Source organism: Schistocerca americana, chromosome 3 (genome assembly GCF_021461395.2).
Source record: "Schistocerca americana isolate TAMUIC-IGC-003095 chromosome 3, iqSchAmer2.1, whole genome shotgun sequence".
In the NCBI taxonomy this organism is placed as follows: domain Eukaryota; kingdom Metazoa; phylum Arthropoda; class Insecta; order Orthoptera; family Acrididae; genus Schistocerca; species Schistocerca americana.
The window spans coordinates 895,012,225-895,030,264 of record NC_060121.1 but is presented as its reverse complement, the minus strand read 5'-3'; the positions used below and the strand labels follow the sequence as shown (position 1 = coordinate 895,030,264).

The window sequence follows — 18,040 nt, the reverse complement described above, 5'->3', positions numbered from 1 at the left end:
TGTCTCTTAAGTTGCTCTATTTACACTCCCACTTAAACTTATTTCCAGAGTCTCTACATTTTGATACTGATTAACATGGGGAGAAGTTCCATCAGGAGATCACTATGGTGTAGAAGAGTCATCAGGGAAAATGGTATCCTAATATATTAGCAGTCTACTGCCGGAAAATCAACAGCAAGACTGCAGAAACTACCTACAAACCAAAAGAGGAAAATTTGGGAGTTTATGCGGAAATGATATTTGAAATAAATATACTTTATACGTGTATATACATACATAGATAGATGGAAATGGCGCACACAGGAAACAAGCAAATAGAATAGTTAGTATTACATATATACAATATGTGTACTCAGTTAAAAGAAAAAGCCTACATCAAAAACTAAGAAACAGCTAAATAGTTTTGGTACTATTTTCGTGTTCAGTGAAGTGCAACGCATTGAACAGAGTTTGTTTTATCCAAGAACCTGTCAAGAAGTTTTCATTCGTTGACCAATGTTATTCATCAGTCATGAGATAGTTAAATGTGTTTCCTTTTCAAGGACTGATTCAGACTTTTATATCAAAATTAGTGAAGACATTCACATCTCACCCACAGCTAAATGTGCATCACTTGACATAGTCGATCTCTACACAAATGTCGTTGTGAAAGAAGCTATTACCATTATAAGAAAAAAATCTGTTTATGTGTAAGAAAATTAACTATAGCAGAGACCTATTAACTCATAGAAATACACTCATCCTGTATCACAATTATTTTACCTTCAACAGTACGTTTTACCAACAACATGGTGATTTGGTTTGAGTCCCTGAAAACTATCTTTGGTCCAAGAGTTGGGAAGATAGCACCAGTCTATAACAAAGATAAAAGTTGTCGGCTGACGCAACAGAGTGACATCCTGTCTCGGTGGGCAGAACATTTTAATGACGTTCTTAATCCCGACCATCAGACAACCGATATTCCATACATAGAAGCACTTGAAGACCTGCCAGTTGAGGAACAACTTGCGGATGCCCCTTCCTACGATGAATTCATTTCAGCGCTGGCTAAGCTGAAAAATGACAAAACAGCAGGATTAGATAACTTGCCATCAGAGCTATATAAATATGGGAGGCCAAACATCAAGAAACCATTGTTTGCTCTGATCTTAAGGATTTGGGAGTATGAAATGATTCCACAAGACTGGAAAGATGCTTGTATTTCCAAGATCTATAAAGGCAAGGGTGACATATCAGACTGCAGCTCCCACAGGGGCATTTCTCTTCTCTCAGCAGCGGGAAAAGTCCTTGCCCACATAATTAACACCCGGTTAACACACTTTGCAGAAAAACTGCTACCAGAGACCCAGTGTGGCTTTCGCCCAAACAGAGGCACAGTGGATGCCATATTTGTTGTCAAACAAATGCAAGAGAAAAGCTTAGAGCAACATCGGCCTTTGTTCATGTGCTTTGTAGACCTAGAAAAAGCTTTTGATCGTGTCCCACGGGAAGCTCTCTGGATCATACTAAAGAAAACTGGGTGCCCTGACAAAATTGTCAGTTTGATTCGGCAGTTTCATGAAAACATGATGGCAAAAATCCGCCATGAGGACAAGCTCTCAGAACAGTTTCCCGTGACATGTGGTGTAAAACAAGGCTGTGTTCTGGCTCCCACACACTTCTCACTTTACTTCGCAGTTGTTATGAGAGACGCGACCAAAGCCTGTAGTAATCAAATTAGTCTCGACACAAGGACAGACAAAAATGTCTTCAACATCTCTCGCCTCAGAACAAAAAGTCGCGTAACCAAACTATCCATCTTAGAGATTCTCTACGCGGATGATGTATGCATGATGGCAAATTCTTGCGAAACTCTTCAGACTTACATAAATCTGCTAAATGCCTCCTGCAGAAGATTTGGCTTAGCCATTACCATCACTAAGACGCAAGTTCTCAAACAGCCACTTAGAGGTCTTAATGCAGATGACTCGAGTATTGAAATAAATAACAAACCCTTGCAAAATGTGTCAAATTTCAAATACCTGGGACGCCAAATTAGAAGTGACAACAGCCTGACAACGGAAATCGCAGCGCGTATAGCCAGCGCAGCCTCAGCCTTCGGTAAGCTTAATGACCGAGTATGGAAATCACATGATCTCAAACTACAAACAAAAATTGCAGTCTACAAAGCAGTAGTATTATCCACCTTACTCTATGCCTCGGAAACCTGGTGCTGTTACAAAGCTGACATTAAGAAGCTAGATAAATTTCATCTTCGATGTCTGAGATCAATTCTGCGCATCAAATGGGAAGACCGTGTCCCAAACACGGAGATTTTGCGCCGCGTGAAACTGGCTGGTATTGAAGCTTTAATAATGAAACATCAACTGAGATGGAGTGGTCACATAGTACGCATGGATGACAGTAGGCTACCTAAAGCGGTGTTCTACTCGCAGCTCTCGTGCGGGAAGAGGAGGAAAGGTGGTCAACACCTGCGATATAAAGACACCATTAAACGCCACCTTGCAGCCTGTGGCATTCCAAGCAACCGTTGGGAGGAGCTAGCATTGCGCCGATCGGAGTGGCGAACAATTCAAGCAAAAGCGTCTAATGAACCTGGATGCTAAAAGAGAGCTCCGAAAATCTCAGCTCAAGCCTGTCTACACGTATACTTACAACTCTACTGGTCAACTTCACTGTGCTTCATGCAACAGGATATTCAAAGCGAAATTCGGATTCGCGAGCCACATCCGAGCCTACCACAACAAGGACAGAGAAGACTGACGGAGTCGCTGTCGCCGGACACGGCGAGGAGGACATCATCATCATCATCATGGTTTGGCAATACAAAGTACGTTAGCTGTGATATTAGCAGAGATTACAACAACCACATAAAACAAAAATACTTCTCAACTAATCCTCAAATAACAAACAAAATAATATACTACAAGAGGTATGTTGATGATACAATCCTGCTTTTTGGTGGTAAAAACAGTAAAACTGATACATTGGCAACAGACCTCAGTAAAATGATTAAAAATATTAAAACGAAACTAATAGGAGCATAAATGTTCTTGATCTTAAAATCTGTCACGTTAACCATAAACATCAGTTTAGCATCTACAGGAAACCCATCAGAATAGATGTCAGCATCATCATGTCATCACAGCCAATACAATCTGTCATGTTTCAGAGACAGTGTACACCGAATGCAAAAAGTACTTATGACTCACACAGATCAACAAAATGAAATCAGTTTAATTAAAACAACTGCCCACGATAATGGATATGATCCTATAATAATAAACATACTCCACAACAAAATAAAAATAAAAGCCAAGGCTCCACAAAACAGCAGCTCACACAGCATTTAATCCGATACGAATTATCCATCTGCAGAAGCCGAACCCAAATATACTGTTATCGCATACATAGGCCCAATATCATACTAAAATGCAAACTTATTTAAAAGGAAGAATATTAATATCCGCTTTTCAACTAGCAATAAATTAAAGGATAAAGTTATGCATGATGTAAATTTTTCCAAGGCCCCCTACTGTAAATCAGGAACATACAAGCTCCAATGTGATTCACGTCCAAAATTCTACATTTGTCAAACAGGCAGAAGTTTTGAGATTAGGTACAAAGAACACCTCTATGCCTTAAGGCTTGGAAACATGAATAAGTCTACATTTGCCGTCCACGCTGCAGAAGAAAACCATTCAGTGACAAACACTGAAAGCAATATGAAAATCTTAAATGTAGCAGAAAATAAGCCACTACGAATATATTACAGGAAATAGAAATACATACACACAAAACACTTACCCTGATAATATCCTTAATGAGCAGACGCTGTTGCCTAATATTCCTTTAATGAAAAACTTTCTGAAAGCACTGCCTGTACTCCAATATAAATAATATTTGTACATCTATCTCCAGATCGAGTAAAATATCTTATAATATTGTATGTACCTACAACATCAGTATCATTTATGACACTATATACTAATAAACTCTAATATATTATCATCATCGATGCTCAAATAGCACATAAGAATTGATATACTTCTTGCCCATATTTGTATCTCTATCGTTGTGTAAAATATGTTTGTAGTGCTATGGTTTACAAATCCCATGTATTTATCGTTTCTGTCTGCATTTAATGCCCTAAATTTAATGTAAAGCACTATTTCAATAAAAAAAAAACAGTGATTTACGTTTCCTTCCCTCCCCCCCTCCCCGCCCTCCCCCCCCCTCCCCCCCCCCCCCCCCCCAACACACAAAAGTGCCATATCTTTATATCACTGCATTGTAGCATCTTTAACACTCATGTATCTTGCAAGCAATGTATTTGCTTTTGTGTGCTAAAAATCTAAATATGTGGTGCACATTGAAAAGTCGTTTTGTGACTGAACGAAAGTGGATTAAAATGCAGCGCAATGTTTGTGACTGTGAAAACACAAACATTCATGAGAACGTATTTCATTGCAAGAAAACTACTCATACAAATGCCGAAGACGGACATTTCACCTAAGTTGCTTTCCAACACAAATATGTAATTTTGAATGTGACAGGGTCTGCAGCTGCTATGAATTTTTTTGAATGATTTGTTGAAGTCTTCAGCTGCCATTTTCTTTATTTCCTGTACGATTATACAATTTCAGCCCTAGGCCATTGTCAAGTATCTAAAACAGAAGTTTCATACATTGGATACATTAAATATAATTGAGAACAAAAGCATAAGCAGATTAAGTAGCAAAATTGTGTAAAATAATTATAATATTCCTAGTGATAAATACGTTATATATAAGAGCTTTGCAACATCTGCTCGAAAGTAACGTGCTCCTAAAATAGTGTGAACACCTCAAACTCATTTATGAGCACAACATGATGTCATAGGAGCAACCATGTATATGACATAATCTGTTACCAAAAAATCATCCATAAAGTAAGGTATAATGCGTTTAGTGTATCTACAGATATGACTTGTTCCTACATCAAAATCACAAGTGACACTAACGTATCCAACGTATGAATCTTCCGTTTTAGATACTTGAAAATGGCCTAAGGCCGAAATTGTACAACCGTACAGCAAATAAAGAAAATGGCAGCTGAAGGCTACAAGAAATCATTCGTTTGTAATGGGTACATTATTGTTTATCCTAGGGCAACTCACAGGAAAACAGGGTATAAACTGTATTGTTGAAAGCATGAAAAAACCGCCTGATGATGACTTGTAAAATTCCCGAAACCAGTAATGATACTTTTTGAATAATGTTACCTAAGACGAATTTGTGGCTGGTTGTTGTTCATCATCAACAATTTATTTTACTATATCAGCCACGGTCTCCAACCTCGTCTATCTATGACAAAATTAAGTGTTTTAAGGTAATCTTGCCGGCCGCGGTGGTCTAGCGGTTCAGGCGCTCAGTCCGGAACCGCGGGACTGCTACGGTCGCAGGTTCGAATCCTGCCTCGGGCATGGATGTGTGTGATGTCCTTCGGTTAGTTAGGTTTAAGTAGTTCTAAGTTCTAGGGGACTGATGACCACAGATGTTAAGTCCCATAGTGCTCAGAGCCATTTGAACCATTTGATTTGAAGGTAATCTTATACCATGCTTCCTGGAGAATTGTTGCAGGTCCAGATAACGATGATGAAAGTGGATAATGGTCATGCAGCCTTCCCTCGAAAGTGGGCCACAAAGGCTATACAACACTGAGATGTGGTGGTTATGGTGGCCAGGGCAGATGCGACAGCTCATCCTGCCTCTCACACAACTAGTCCCAGACAATGCATCTGTGCAACCAGGAGTCCTGAAAGTCTTGCAACACAGCATCTGCACTGAGGAGCAGACACTGTATCATGGGAAGGAGCTGTTCAGCCCAGATCGTCACTTTATCGATGGCAGTTGTAGTGTCCTGCAGTCGGCAGGAAAGAACTAACGATCAAGTTTGATTACACTTTATTGTAACTACAACGCCTTCAAAAACAACAAGCAGAACAAAAATTCTTGTGGTGATCAAACCAGATAAGACTACAAGACAATTAAAAGAAAATAACAACCGAAATACTACTCTACACAACTACAAAGGTACAGCTTTCTACTGAAGGCTACAGTGAGTGTCTACTACGCTAGAGACAGCGTAGGCATTGGCCAGAGCTGTCCTTGCTGAAGGTACACACTGCCAGTCTCACTCTGTTGGCGTGCTTATAACGCCGATTTGGCGGTGTACTACATGTTGTTGTTGTTGTGGTCTTCAGTCCTGAGACTGGTTTGATGCAGCTCTCCATGCTACTCTATCCTGTGCAAGCTTCTTCATCTCCCAGTACCTACTGCAACCTACATCCTTCTGAATCTGCTTAGTGTATTCATCTCTTGGTCTCCCTCTACGATTTTTACCCTCCACGCTGCCCTCCAATACTAAATTGGTGATCCCTCGATGTCTCAGAACATGTCCTACCAACCGATCCCTTCTTCTAGTCAAGTTGTGCCACAAGCTCCTCTTCTCCCCAATTCTATTCAATACCTCCTCATTACTTATGTGATCAACCCATCTAATCTTCAGCATTCTTCTGTAGCACCACATTTCGAAAGCTTCTATTCTCTTCTTGTCTAAGCTATTTATCGTCCACGTTTCACTTCCATACATGGCTACACTCCATACAAATACTTTGAGAAACGACTTCATGACGCTTAAATCAATACTCGATGTTAACAATTTTCTCTTCTTAAGAAACGCTTTCCTTGCCGTTGCCAGTCTACATTTCATACCCTCTCTACTTCGACCACCATCAGTTATTTTGCTCCCCAAATAGCAAAACTCCTTTACTACGTTAAGTGTGTCATTTCCTAATCTAATTCCCTCAGCATCACCCGACTTAGTTCGACTAGATTCCATTATCATCGTTTTGCTTTTGTTGTTGTTCATCTTATACCCTCCTCTCAAGACACTGTCCATTCCATTCAACTGCTCTTCCAAGTCCTTTGCTGTCTCTGACAGAATTACAATGTCATCGGCGAACCTCAATGTTTTTATTTCTTCTCCATGGATTTTAATACCTACTCCGAACTTTTCTTTTGTTTCCTTTATTGCTTGCTCAATATACAGATTGAATAACATCGGGGATAGACTACAACCCTGTCTCACTCCCTTCCCAACCACTGCTTCCCTTTCGTACCCCTCGACTCTTATAACTGCCATCTGGTTTCTGTACAAATTGTAAATAGCCTTTCGATCTCTGTATTTTACCCCTGCCACCTTCAGAATTTGAAAGAGAGTATTCCAATCAACATTATCAAAAGCTTTCTCTAAGTCTACAAATGCTAGAAACGTAGGTTTACCTTTCCTTAATCTTTCTTCTAAGATAAGTGGTAGGGTCAGTATTGCCTCACGTGCTCCAACATTTCTACGGAATCCAAACTGATCTTCCCCGTTGTCGGCTTCTATCAGTTTTTCCATTCGTCTGTACAGAATTCGCGTTAGTATTTTGCAGCTGTGACTTATTAAACTGATAGTTCGGTAATTTTCACGTCTGTCAGCACCTGCTTTCATTGGGATTGGAATTATTATATTCTACTTGAAGTCTGAGGGTATTTCGCCTGTCTCATACATCTTGCTCACTAGATGGTAGAGTTTTGTCAGGACTGGCTCTCCCAAGGCCATCAGTAGTTCTAATGGAATGTTGTCTACTCCGGGGGCCTTGTTTCGACTCAGGTCTTTCAGTGCTCTGTCAAACTCTTCACGCAATATCGTATCTCCCATTTCATCTTCATCTACATCCTCTTCGATTTGCATAATATTGTCCTCAAGTACATCGTCCTTGTATAGACCCTCTATATACTCCTTCCACCTTCCTGCTTTCCCTTCTTTGCTTAGAACTGGGTTTCCATCTGAGCTCTTGATATTCATGCAAGTGGTTCTCCTTTCTCCAAAGGTCTCTTTAATTTTCCTGTAGGCAGTATCTATCTTACCCCTAGTGAGATAAGCCTCTACATCCTTACATTTGTCCTCTAGCCATCCCTGCTTAGCCATTTTGCACTTCCTGTCGATCTCATTTTTGAGACGTTTGTATACCTTTTTGCCTGCTTCATTTACTGCATTTTTATATTTTCTCCTTTCATCAATTAAATTCAATATTTATTCTGTTACCCAAGGGTTTCTACTAGCCCTCGTCTTTTTACCTATTTGATCCTCTGCTGCCTTCAATATTTCATCCCTCAAAGCTACCCATTCTTCTTCTACTGTATTTCTTTCCCTCATTCCTGTCAATTGTTCCCTCATGCTCTCCCTGAAACTCTGTACAATCTCTGGTTCTTTCAATTTATCCAGGTCCCATCTCCTTAAATTCCCACTTTTTGCTGTTTCTTCAGTTTTAATCTACAGTTCATAACTAATAGATTGTGGTCAGAGTCCACATCTGCCCCTGGAAATGTCCTACAATTTAAAACCTGGTTCCTAAATCTCTGTCTTACCATTATATAATCTATCTGATACCTTTTAGTATCTCCAGGGTTCTTCCATGTATACAATCTTCTTTCATGATTCTTAAACCAAGTATTAGCTATGATTAAGTTATGCTCTGCGCAAAATTCTACCAGGCGGCTTCCTCTTTCATTTCTTAGCCCCAATCCATATTCACCTACTATGTTTCCTTCTCTTCCTTTTCCTACTGACGAATTCCAGTCACCCATGACTATTAAATTTTCGTCTCCCTTCACTACGTGAATAATTTCTTTTATCTCATCATACATTTCATCAATTTCTTTGTCATCTGCAGAGCCAGTTGGCATATAAACTTGTACTACTGTAGTAGGGGTGGGCTTCGTATGTATCTTGGCCACAATAATGCGTTCACTATGCTGTTTGTAGTAGCTTACCCGTACACCTATTTTTTTATTCATTATTAAACCTACTCCTGCATTACTCCTATTTTATTTTGTATTTATAACCCTGTATTCACCTGACCAGAAGTCTTGTTCGTCCTGCCACCGAACTTCACTAATTCCCACTATATCTAACTTTAACCTATCCATTTCCCTTTTTAATTTTTCTAACCTACCTGCCTTATTAAGGGATCTGACATTCCACGCTCCGATCTGTAGAACGCCAGTTATCTTTCTCCTGATAACGACATCCTCTTGAGTAGTCCCCGCCAGGAGATCCGAATGGGGGACTATTTTACCTCCGGAATATTTTACCCAAGAGGACGCCATCATCATTTAATCATACGGTAAAGCTGCATGCCCTCGTTTGCAGTATCAGAACAGCAAGGCCATTTTGGTTAGTGTTACAATGCCAGATCAGTCAATCATCCAGACTGTTGCCCCTGCAACTACTGAAAAGGCTGCTGCCCCTCTTCAGGAACCACACGTTTGTCTGGCCTCTCAACAGATACCCCTCCATTGTGGTTGCACCTATGGTACGGCTATCCGTATCGTTGAGGCACGCAAGCCTCCCCACCAACGGCAAGGTCCATGGTTCATGGGGGGAGGGTGTACTACATATAGTCACATTAGTTTTAATTAGTGCATCTCTGTCACATGACTTTTCACGAAGTAGTCCCATGTTTATGCGGAAAGTCTGTTGATGTTTACACCCACTGTTGATGTTTCGGTCTGAGCTCTTGAAGGGAGGTCGGCAACCCACCTAGCCTGTCTGTTGTGTGGGCCCTCTAACTGATAAGGGGCCACTATGACAGCAGTAAGGTGGTCTTGCAGAGTAAGCACGAGGCTCCATAGAATACCTTTCTATGACTGCCAAAATCATCACCAAATCCCGAACATGTTTCACTCCTGGAACGTAAACTCTGTAAGAAGTTTGAAAGCATGTAAAAAAAGATTTATCCTACGAAATGACATTCCTCCACTGTTACATAGTTCAGTTTTTATGCCTTTGGCACTATATTTTCGTAACACGGGCATTTTCGTTACCTGATGAGTGGTTTTGGAATTCCATCTCGCCCTGCAGTTCCCTTCTTCTGGAACTCCTTTCAGGTTGTTTTGGTGCTGGCAGTTTTCGCGAGTGCGATATTTAGTTCTGTAGTGGCTGTAGCAGCTGGCGCCTTCTTATTTTTCGTCACACTCCTCTGCAGTCACGATCACCCGACACACACTTCCGTTTGCACTCAGTGGCTGGTGTGTGCAATGTAAACCTCCCATACAGTGCTTCTGGAAACACCAAACACTTCTGCTACCTCGCATGCAGAAGCACCCACCATACTAACACCAACAATTTGTCACGTTTGAATTGACATAGCTCTGACATAATGAACTCATAACAACACAAAACACGTTTTTTACTGCTACCGACACTAGTAACTAATTGAAGACACTGCACAGATGCAGTTTGTAGTCAGATACGACACTGCAAAACCTGCGAGCTTTGCTAACATCTGCATTCTTCGTGGTGTTTCGTATTTTTGTCCAACTGCTGTATCTTTTACGGCTCTAAGATCCACTAGAATGCAGTGTTTGTGAAGTAGCATATTACATGACATTTGGTATATTGAGAGGCCTAACCTCCATTTTAGGTGATGATGAGACAGCAGTTAAATTACTGCCAACAGTTGTGTGTGGCGTCAGAACTCCCAGCCAGTTTCATTGGACGAAGATTTTCATGTGTTTCAGGATGGTTGGTACAGCACTTTTATTGCACGATTGTGCAGCCTTATTAATGCAATAAACTGTTTTGCTAATGCTCTACAGAAAGTTCGTCTGAAAAGTTCAGTTATTATTCTTAGACAATAAAGGAAAGAATAGTTACGAAAAAGTACCTTAATTGGCCTTCAGAGTAATCACCATTAGCAACAATACACTTCTGACATCGGTTGTGAAGCTGCAGGAAACTGTCAGCAAACGCTGTTAGTGGGGTAATCACTCGCAGCACCATGGTCACGTGTTGTTGGACATCCGCATCGTGGCAGGAGATGAGACCGGCCGCTGCCAGCACTATCCAGATATAAAGCGACAGCCAGTGGCATGGTGCTCCATGCATTGATGATTGACCATGTCGTTACTGTCGAAAAAAGCGATCAACATCGTCTTAATCTTGAATTTGTGAGCTGAATTTTTTTTGGAAGACAATGAAGACCATGCCATTGACTGTCGCTTGGTCTCTGGATAGTGTTGGTACTACTAAGTCTAATCTCGTGTGATGACTTGCATATCCAACAACGCGTGACCACGATGTTTTGAGGGATTCCATTAGAAGCGTTTGCTGACAGATCCACAGCAGATGTCAAAAGTTTGTTGTAGCTAATGGTAAATTTCCGAAAGCCAGTTAAGGTATTTTCTTTGTTGTTCATTTTCTAAGACCATTCACCATATTTTTTAGACGCACCTTGTATTTGTGATAAGACAATGACCGGAGAGGTACTGGTGAACGAACGTATCTGCGATATTTCAATGGCTGACTTCATAGATAGAAAGTATTTTCTTTTTTTAATTTTAACAATGACTACTCGTACCAATGTATAGAGAACAGGCCCTCAAAATTAGATGCACATATCCTTGAGTCCACCCAAGCATCCACCCACCCAGCCACAGTCCACATTACTCGGCTGCAGCACAGATGGTGACAGGGTGTGCGCAGACCGCACTAGGGATGGTGGTTATCGCTGAAACAACCGGCTTTTGGTTACATCGATTTTATTCCACACCAGTTTAACATTGCTATTAAAACAGATCAAAATAACTGGTGTCTGAAATAGCCGATTTTGTTTTTTCTTAAATATCGTTGCAAAATGTAGAAATGGAAGGAACATTAAAAAGATTTGATTCAATCAGTTTCAAGACACATAGGATCACAATATTAAATTCGGTAGGTAAATAAAGGAAAACTTAGTCTGTCCACCATTTGCTGCTTTTCTCTAAAAGTGATAAGAGATTGAATACTACAAAAGAACACCAGTATTCTCCTGTTGATTCTAATTCCTTGAAACTCTGCTAAAAATTCATATAATCGTGGATCATACCACTGTTTGGACATTACAGATAGTCACTGCTAAAGGATGAAAAGTAAGGTTCAGGAAGTTTATTTTACTCAAATGATAATTAAATCAAGACCCTAAAGTGCGGACAGGCGTTGATATACCGGGTGATCAAAAAGTCAGTATAAATTTGGAAACTGAATAAATCACTGAATAATGTAGATAGAGAGGTACAAATTGACACACATGCTTGGAGTGACATGGGGCTTTATTAGAACCAAAAAAATACAAAAGTTCAAAAATGTCCAACAGGTGGAGCTTCATCTGATCAGAATAGCAATAATTAGCATAACAAAGTAAGACAAAGCAAAGATGATGTTCTTTACAGGAAATGCTCAATATGTCCACCATCACTCCTCAACAATAGATGTAGTCGAGGAGTAATGTTGTGGACAGCACTGTAAAGCATGCCCGGAGCTATGGTGAGGCATTGGCGTCAGATGTTGTCTTTCAGCAACCCTAGAGATTTCGGTCGATCACGATACACTTGCGACTTTAGGTAACCCCAAAGCCAATAATCGCACAGACTAAGGTCTGGGGACCTGGGAGGCCAAGCATGACGAAAGTGGCTGCTGAGCACACAATCATCACCAAACGACGCGCGCAAGAGATCTTTCACGCGTCTAGAAATACTTTTTTTTCTTGTTCTAATAAAACCCAATGTCATTCCACACATGTGTGTCAGTTTTTACCTCTCTATCTACGTTATTCCATGATTTATTAAGTTTTCAAATTTTTACTGACTTTTTGATCACCCGGTGCATGAAGGGGGACAGCTGAAAATGTGTGCCCATACCGGGACTCGAACCCGGTATCTCCTGCTTACGTGGCATACACTTTATCCATCTGAGCCACTGCGGGCACAGAGGATAATGCGACTGCAGGGATTTACCCCTTGCACGCTCCCCGTGAGACCCACATTCCCACCTTAATGTCCACACAATATATTCGTAGTGTCCCTGTCCATTACACTCATCAAACGCGTCAGACAATCTTACGAGTCCCGTAAGAGTTTGTGCAATGCGTGTGCACTGTCACCGATGGTATCAGTTCTTTCGGACATGTCCGAAAGAACAGATACCATCTTCATACAGTTAACGCTAACTGGCCATTGACCTTCTTCTGTGTGGATGCACATGCATTACCCGAACTCTTACGGGTCTCAGTAAAATACCGAAGAATACTGCTTGTTCAGAAATAAAATACCAGTATCGTTTTTAACCAGTCGGTTTTCCCTCATCCCCTGCCCACACTACTTGCCACTCGCTGCTGTTAAGTCGCCTCACCTGCTGTGGAGGCTGTGGCGGCGGATGAGGCGCGTCCGGTCCGGCCCACGGTGGCGACGTCGACCGTGCAGGGCGGCAGTGCGACGCGCAGGCGCAGAACGCGGCCGGGCGTCGGCGCCAGTACCAGGGGAAGCCCCGCCGTGACGCCGGCGGAGAGCGCGCGCGCCGCCCCCGCCGCTTCGGCCGCCCACCGCCGCCCCCGGCTCGCCTCCAGCCGCAGCACCGCCCCGGCATCCGCTGCCGGCTCCGTGCACACCTGCCGATGCATAAATACATACACTCAATTCTTCCAACAAATGCTACGAGAACAAAGGAATTTGACTGTGTTGCATGGACGCTTAGACGAAGTAGTGATTCAGAAACATTACTTCTCATGAAGTCTTTCTCCGTACAATGCACACTCAGTAGTTGTTCCGTACCCAAATTACTCTTCCAACGTTATTCAGTAGGCACTACACTCATTACCAAGAAGTTTACGAGATATCCGAGAACAATGAGAAAAAAAGCGAGCAGGGTACAGAAAATAGCAAAAGTTTATTCATTCACTTATCAGGGTACAGTGACTGTGAAAGGGAACGCGTTTGACAGTAACTGTGTACTGGACCCATAGTTTAATGTGTTCTCAGTCAGATAGGAGACCTGTATACAAGGTGTCACACAAATCTGCAGCTACATTTACAAAAAAATGGTTCAAATGGCTCTGAGCACTATGGGACTCAACTGCTGAGGTCATTAGTCCCCTAGAACTTAGAACTAGTTAAACCTAACTAACCTAAGGACATCACAAACATCCATGCCCGAGGCAGGATTCGAACCTGCGACCGTAGCGGTCTTACGGTTCCAGACTGCAGCGCCTTTAACCGCACGGCCACTTCGGCCGGCCTACATTTACATTCCATAAGCGAAAGTACAGTAGGTGTGGGTCTATGGTTCGGTTCTGGGGGAGGGTCTGGTTGTAATTTGTTACCCTCCCCTCCCCCGCGCTGCTCGCAGCCCCCAGCCAAATACAGTTTCGCATCACCACCACACTGTCTGCTGCAGATGATTAGTTTGATAGTTTAATAATATTATCTGTAAAATATATAAAATATTTTTAATACAACAATAAAAATTTGCTTATATCAGTGCTTAGTACATAACTGCAAGATGTTGCATATGAGAAAAAGACATTATTAGAAAAACAATTTTTCGAAAATGTAAGGATTCCTTTTGTCATGTAATTGATTTAAGAAATGTAATAGCGATAAAGCTGTTTCGTTTATTTTCCAACGCATTCATTTTTTTTATTATACAGTCATAACTAATTGCGGCCACAACGGCAGCCTTCATGTAGTGCAGAATACGTAACGATCGCCTTATGACACGCCAGGTTAGCCGAGCGCGCTAGCGCGCTGTTTCCTGCCCTCAGGTAGGCACACCGGCCCCGGATCGAATCCGCCCAGCTGATTATCGAGGAGGGCCGGTCTGCCGGCCAGCCTGGATGTGGTTTTTAGGCGGTTTTCCACATCCCCCTAGGTGAATACCGGGCTGGTCCCCACGTCTCGTCCCAGTTACACGGCTCGCAGACATCTGAACACTTTCGCACTATTCCATGGATTCCACTAGTTGCAGACAGTTGGGTTACACTAATTCCTTCCCAGGGGGCTACGGGGTGGCGGCAGGAAGGGCATCCGACCACCCCTTCAACTAACATTGCCACATCCGATTAACCATGCCGATCCTGCGTATCTGCGGGAAAAACGGCACAAGCAAAAGAAAGAACGTAACGATCGTCTTATAGAGGGCGCGCGCATATGACTCAAAGACTAGAGAAGTCGGCTGAATCTTCATAATTCCTTGATTTTCGACATTACCTTGAGTCAGACAACGCACTTACATTTGTTATTATCCAAATGTCGTTTATAGCACTTTTTTTAGTTCACGATTAGATCCAGTTAAAATCTCTGTGCTTTCTTTAAGATCTTAGTATTAGGGAACTCGGGACAAAACGGGCTAGCGGCGCACGACGCGGCTGCACCGTGTTCTGAACGGGAGAGTGCTGCGGCTTATCCTACAGATGACATATGACCATGTCTCAACCGGAAGGAAGGCACGGCAGCCGATTTCATTTGGTTTGGAGCGAGACTTGTAAGTGAACAGTCGTCCTTCACGTTTCCAGTTCTGTTTTTATAACTTTTGATGAATTTCAACGCATGGTGCCTATTAATTGTTAATAATACGTCATTAAATAGCATATAATCTTAAAGTGTATGCCGCTCGCTATACATTAGTTGCATAATACGCTTAAGTCTGTCACCTGTTATGCTCCAGAAGAAGTTGTTAACATGACACCTGCTCTTGGGGCGGAACGGGACGGGGAAGAACGGGCTAGTGTCCCACTCTGCCCCTTCATTTTTTGATGCAGGCAAATTTCAAACTGTGTATTTTTTTCTTCTTTCTTTTCCAGTTGGCGTGAATTTACATTGAAAAATAGCAGTGGGACCAATGGAAATGGCAGTTTCAGCCATTCTGTCTTCTGAAATGGGAGTTTTAAAAGTATCTAAGTAATTTAAGGTAACGAAATCAACTTTGGAAAGATCCGATCGTAAAGCTAAGGCTAATCCCAACTACAGAGTTCATATATGAGATGGAAAATTTAAAAATGTGTTCACTGCAAAACAAGAAGACGATCTGATAGCATACCTGGAGACAATAGAGAGCATCCTCCAACGATGAAACATCAGATTCTCAGATCACTAACGTATCAATCACCAAAAAGAAAGCCGCGCGGGATTAGCCGAGCGGTCTAGGGCGCTGCAGTCATGGACTGAGCGGCTGGTCCCGGCGGAGGTTCGAGTCCTCCATCGGGCATGGGTGTGTGTGTTTGTCCTTAGGATAATTTAGGTTAATTAGGGTGTAAACTTAGGGACTGATGACCTTAGCAGTTAAGTCCCATAAGATGTCACATTCATTTGAACCAAAAAGAAATGCGATGCTTTTAGTTTTAGCGTTTCCTCTCTGAAACTCCTGCAAAATTTCGAAATTGAGATACGTAAAGACATAAGTATTTTTAGTGAACTGCTATCTGACGGATGGGGAGGGGGGGGGGAATTGGCAGGAACCTATGACTCCCCCTCCCCCATAGCGTACTCGGGGTTCGCGCCTGCTCTACAGTGCATGCCTAAGGGTAATAACCTTTTTCCATCTGTGCAAGTCCTAACATCCTTATTTTTGCATTGTAGTACTTATGCAAGACGAGTGTCGAAGGTAGTAGAATTGTTCTGCAGTGTATCGTAAATGATGGTTTTCTAAATTTGATCAACTTGAGCCAAAAATTTGCATTTTTCCCTTCAACGATTCCCATCCAAGTTCAAGAAGTATTTCCATTAGATTCTGATGCTGACTGAAGCGATAGGTAATCAATGTTGGAGAACGCCTATGAACTGCAACAATATCTTTAATCCAGCCTGGTATGGATATCAAATATTGTAGCACTTCTGAGGATCACAAGTATTCTGCACGCTGTCTGCTTCGTAAGTGTGCCACACAGAACTTCTCCAGCAAGCAGCATTCGCTTATTCACCTTCTCTGTAACTGCGCTTTTGCGCTCGTTCCAAAGCTGGACATACATGTTAAATCGACGAGGCGTATTATTAATACAGCATTTGTTTCGCTACACATTACCTTAATGTATCTGCATTTAAAACAAGCTTCCCTCCGTTGCCCCAATTAGGAATACTGTTATTTAATATTTTTTCCATTGCAATCTGCATGCATTATTTTTTCATTTTTTCTGTTCACTTTCATTCTTCACTTTTTGTTAAACTTATTTCCATGCCTGCTTCTTCAATCACTCTCCGTCAAGTATTTAATTGTTCTTCCTGTGTCTGTTCTATTCTTCACAAATCATGATATTATCTTCATATATTATGATTTTCATATCATCTACCAGTGTTGAACTTTTCTTGTGATGTCCATGACTATAGTAAAATGCACTGGTGAGAGCACACTTCCTTGCCAAACCCCTCTACCTGTAATAAACCATTCAGATTTTTTGACGTCTATTATAACACAATTCAGACATTTTTGTATATATTTCTTTTTCTCATTGCATTCCGTTTGACAGTTTCAGTCTGCTCAGACCTCGCTGTATCTCTTCTCCATTAACAGTTTCATAAGCCTTTTTATCGCTAACCTCCCATTTCCTTTGTGTAACCTCTCTAGGTTATTCTAAATACTTTTAGGAAATGACGGGTGCACTCTCAACCCCAAACAGTAAGCGATTGTAACTGAACACTACGCACGGCGTATTTAAAACTAGTAGCAGACATGAGATCTCATCAAGGTTGGAGGTATGAATGCTTTAAATCAGTTTCCGAAAAAAGGTAGCTCCCAACTTGATTAGACAACAACTCTTCGACGTGAAGCAGTGGGTTTAGATCAACGTTAGATGTTAATCACCACAGGCTTTGCCCATTGGCTAGTGGAAACTGTGGATACTGCACATTGGTCCTGGAGCTATGCGAGTTATGTCTGGAAGGAAGTAGGCGAGCTCGGCAAGATCTTGGTAGTACAGAAGGCTTCAGAGTAATGTGACGCGTAACATTACTAGCACCACCCGAGAGTTGATTCAAAAATTTCCTTATACGTCGTGCGCAGTGCGTCAAATCAGAAAAAGGCAGTGTGGCATATATTAAATTTATATCGCCCTCTACTGTCAACCCAAAACTATTCATGGCGTCTAAGCCGAAGTGTTATTAGCAGTATGGGAGTGCACAACTAAGTAGGTTAGCACGTGTTCAAC

At 41.7% G+C, this 18,040-nt stretch overlaps 1 protein-coding gene across 1 annotated transcript in view; it reads right to left on the bottom strand.

The window, feature by feature from the left end:
* LOC124606480 overlaps positions 1 to 18,040 on the bottom strand; it is a 358,898-nt gene that overhangs the window by 41,219 nt on the left and 299,639 nt on the right. Inside the window, exon 12 of the mRNA XM_047138463.1 lies at positions 13,382 to 13,513. Within this exon, the coding sequence (XP_046994419.1) occupies positions 13,382 to 13,513 (132 nt within the window). The remainder of the gene's footprint in view (positions 1 to 13,381; positions 13,514 to 18,040) is intronic.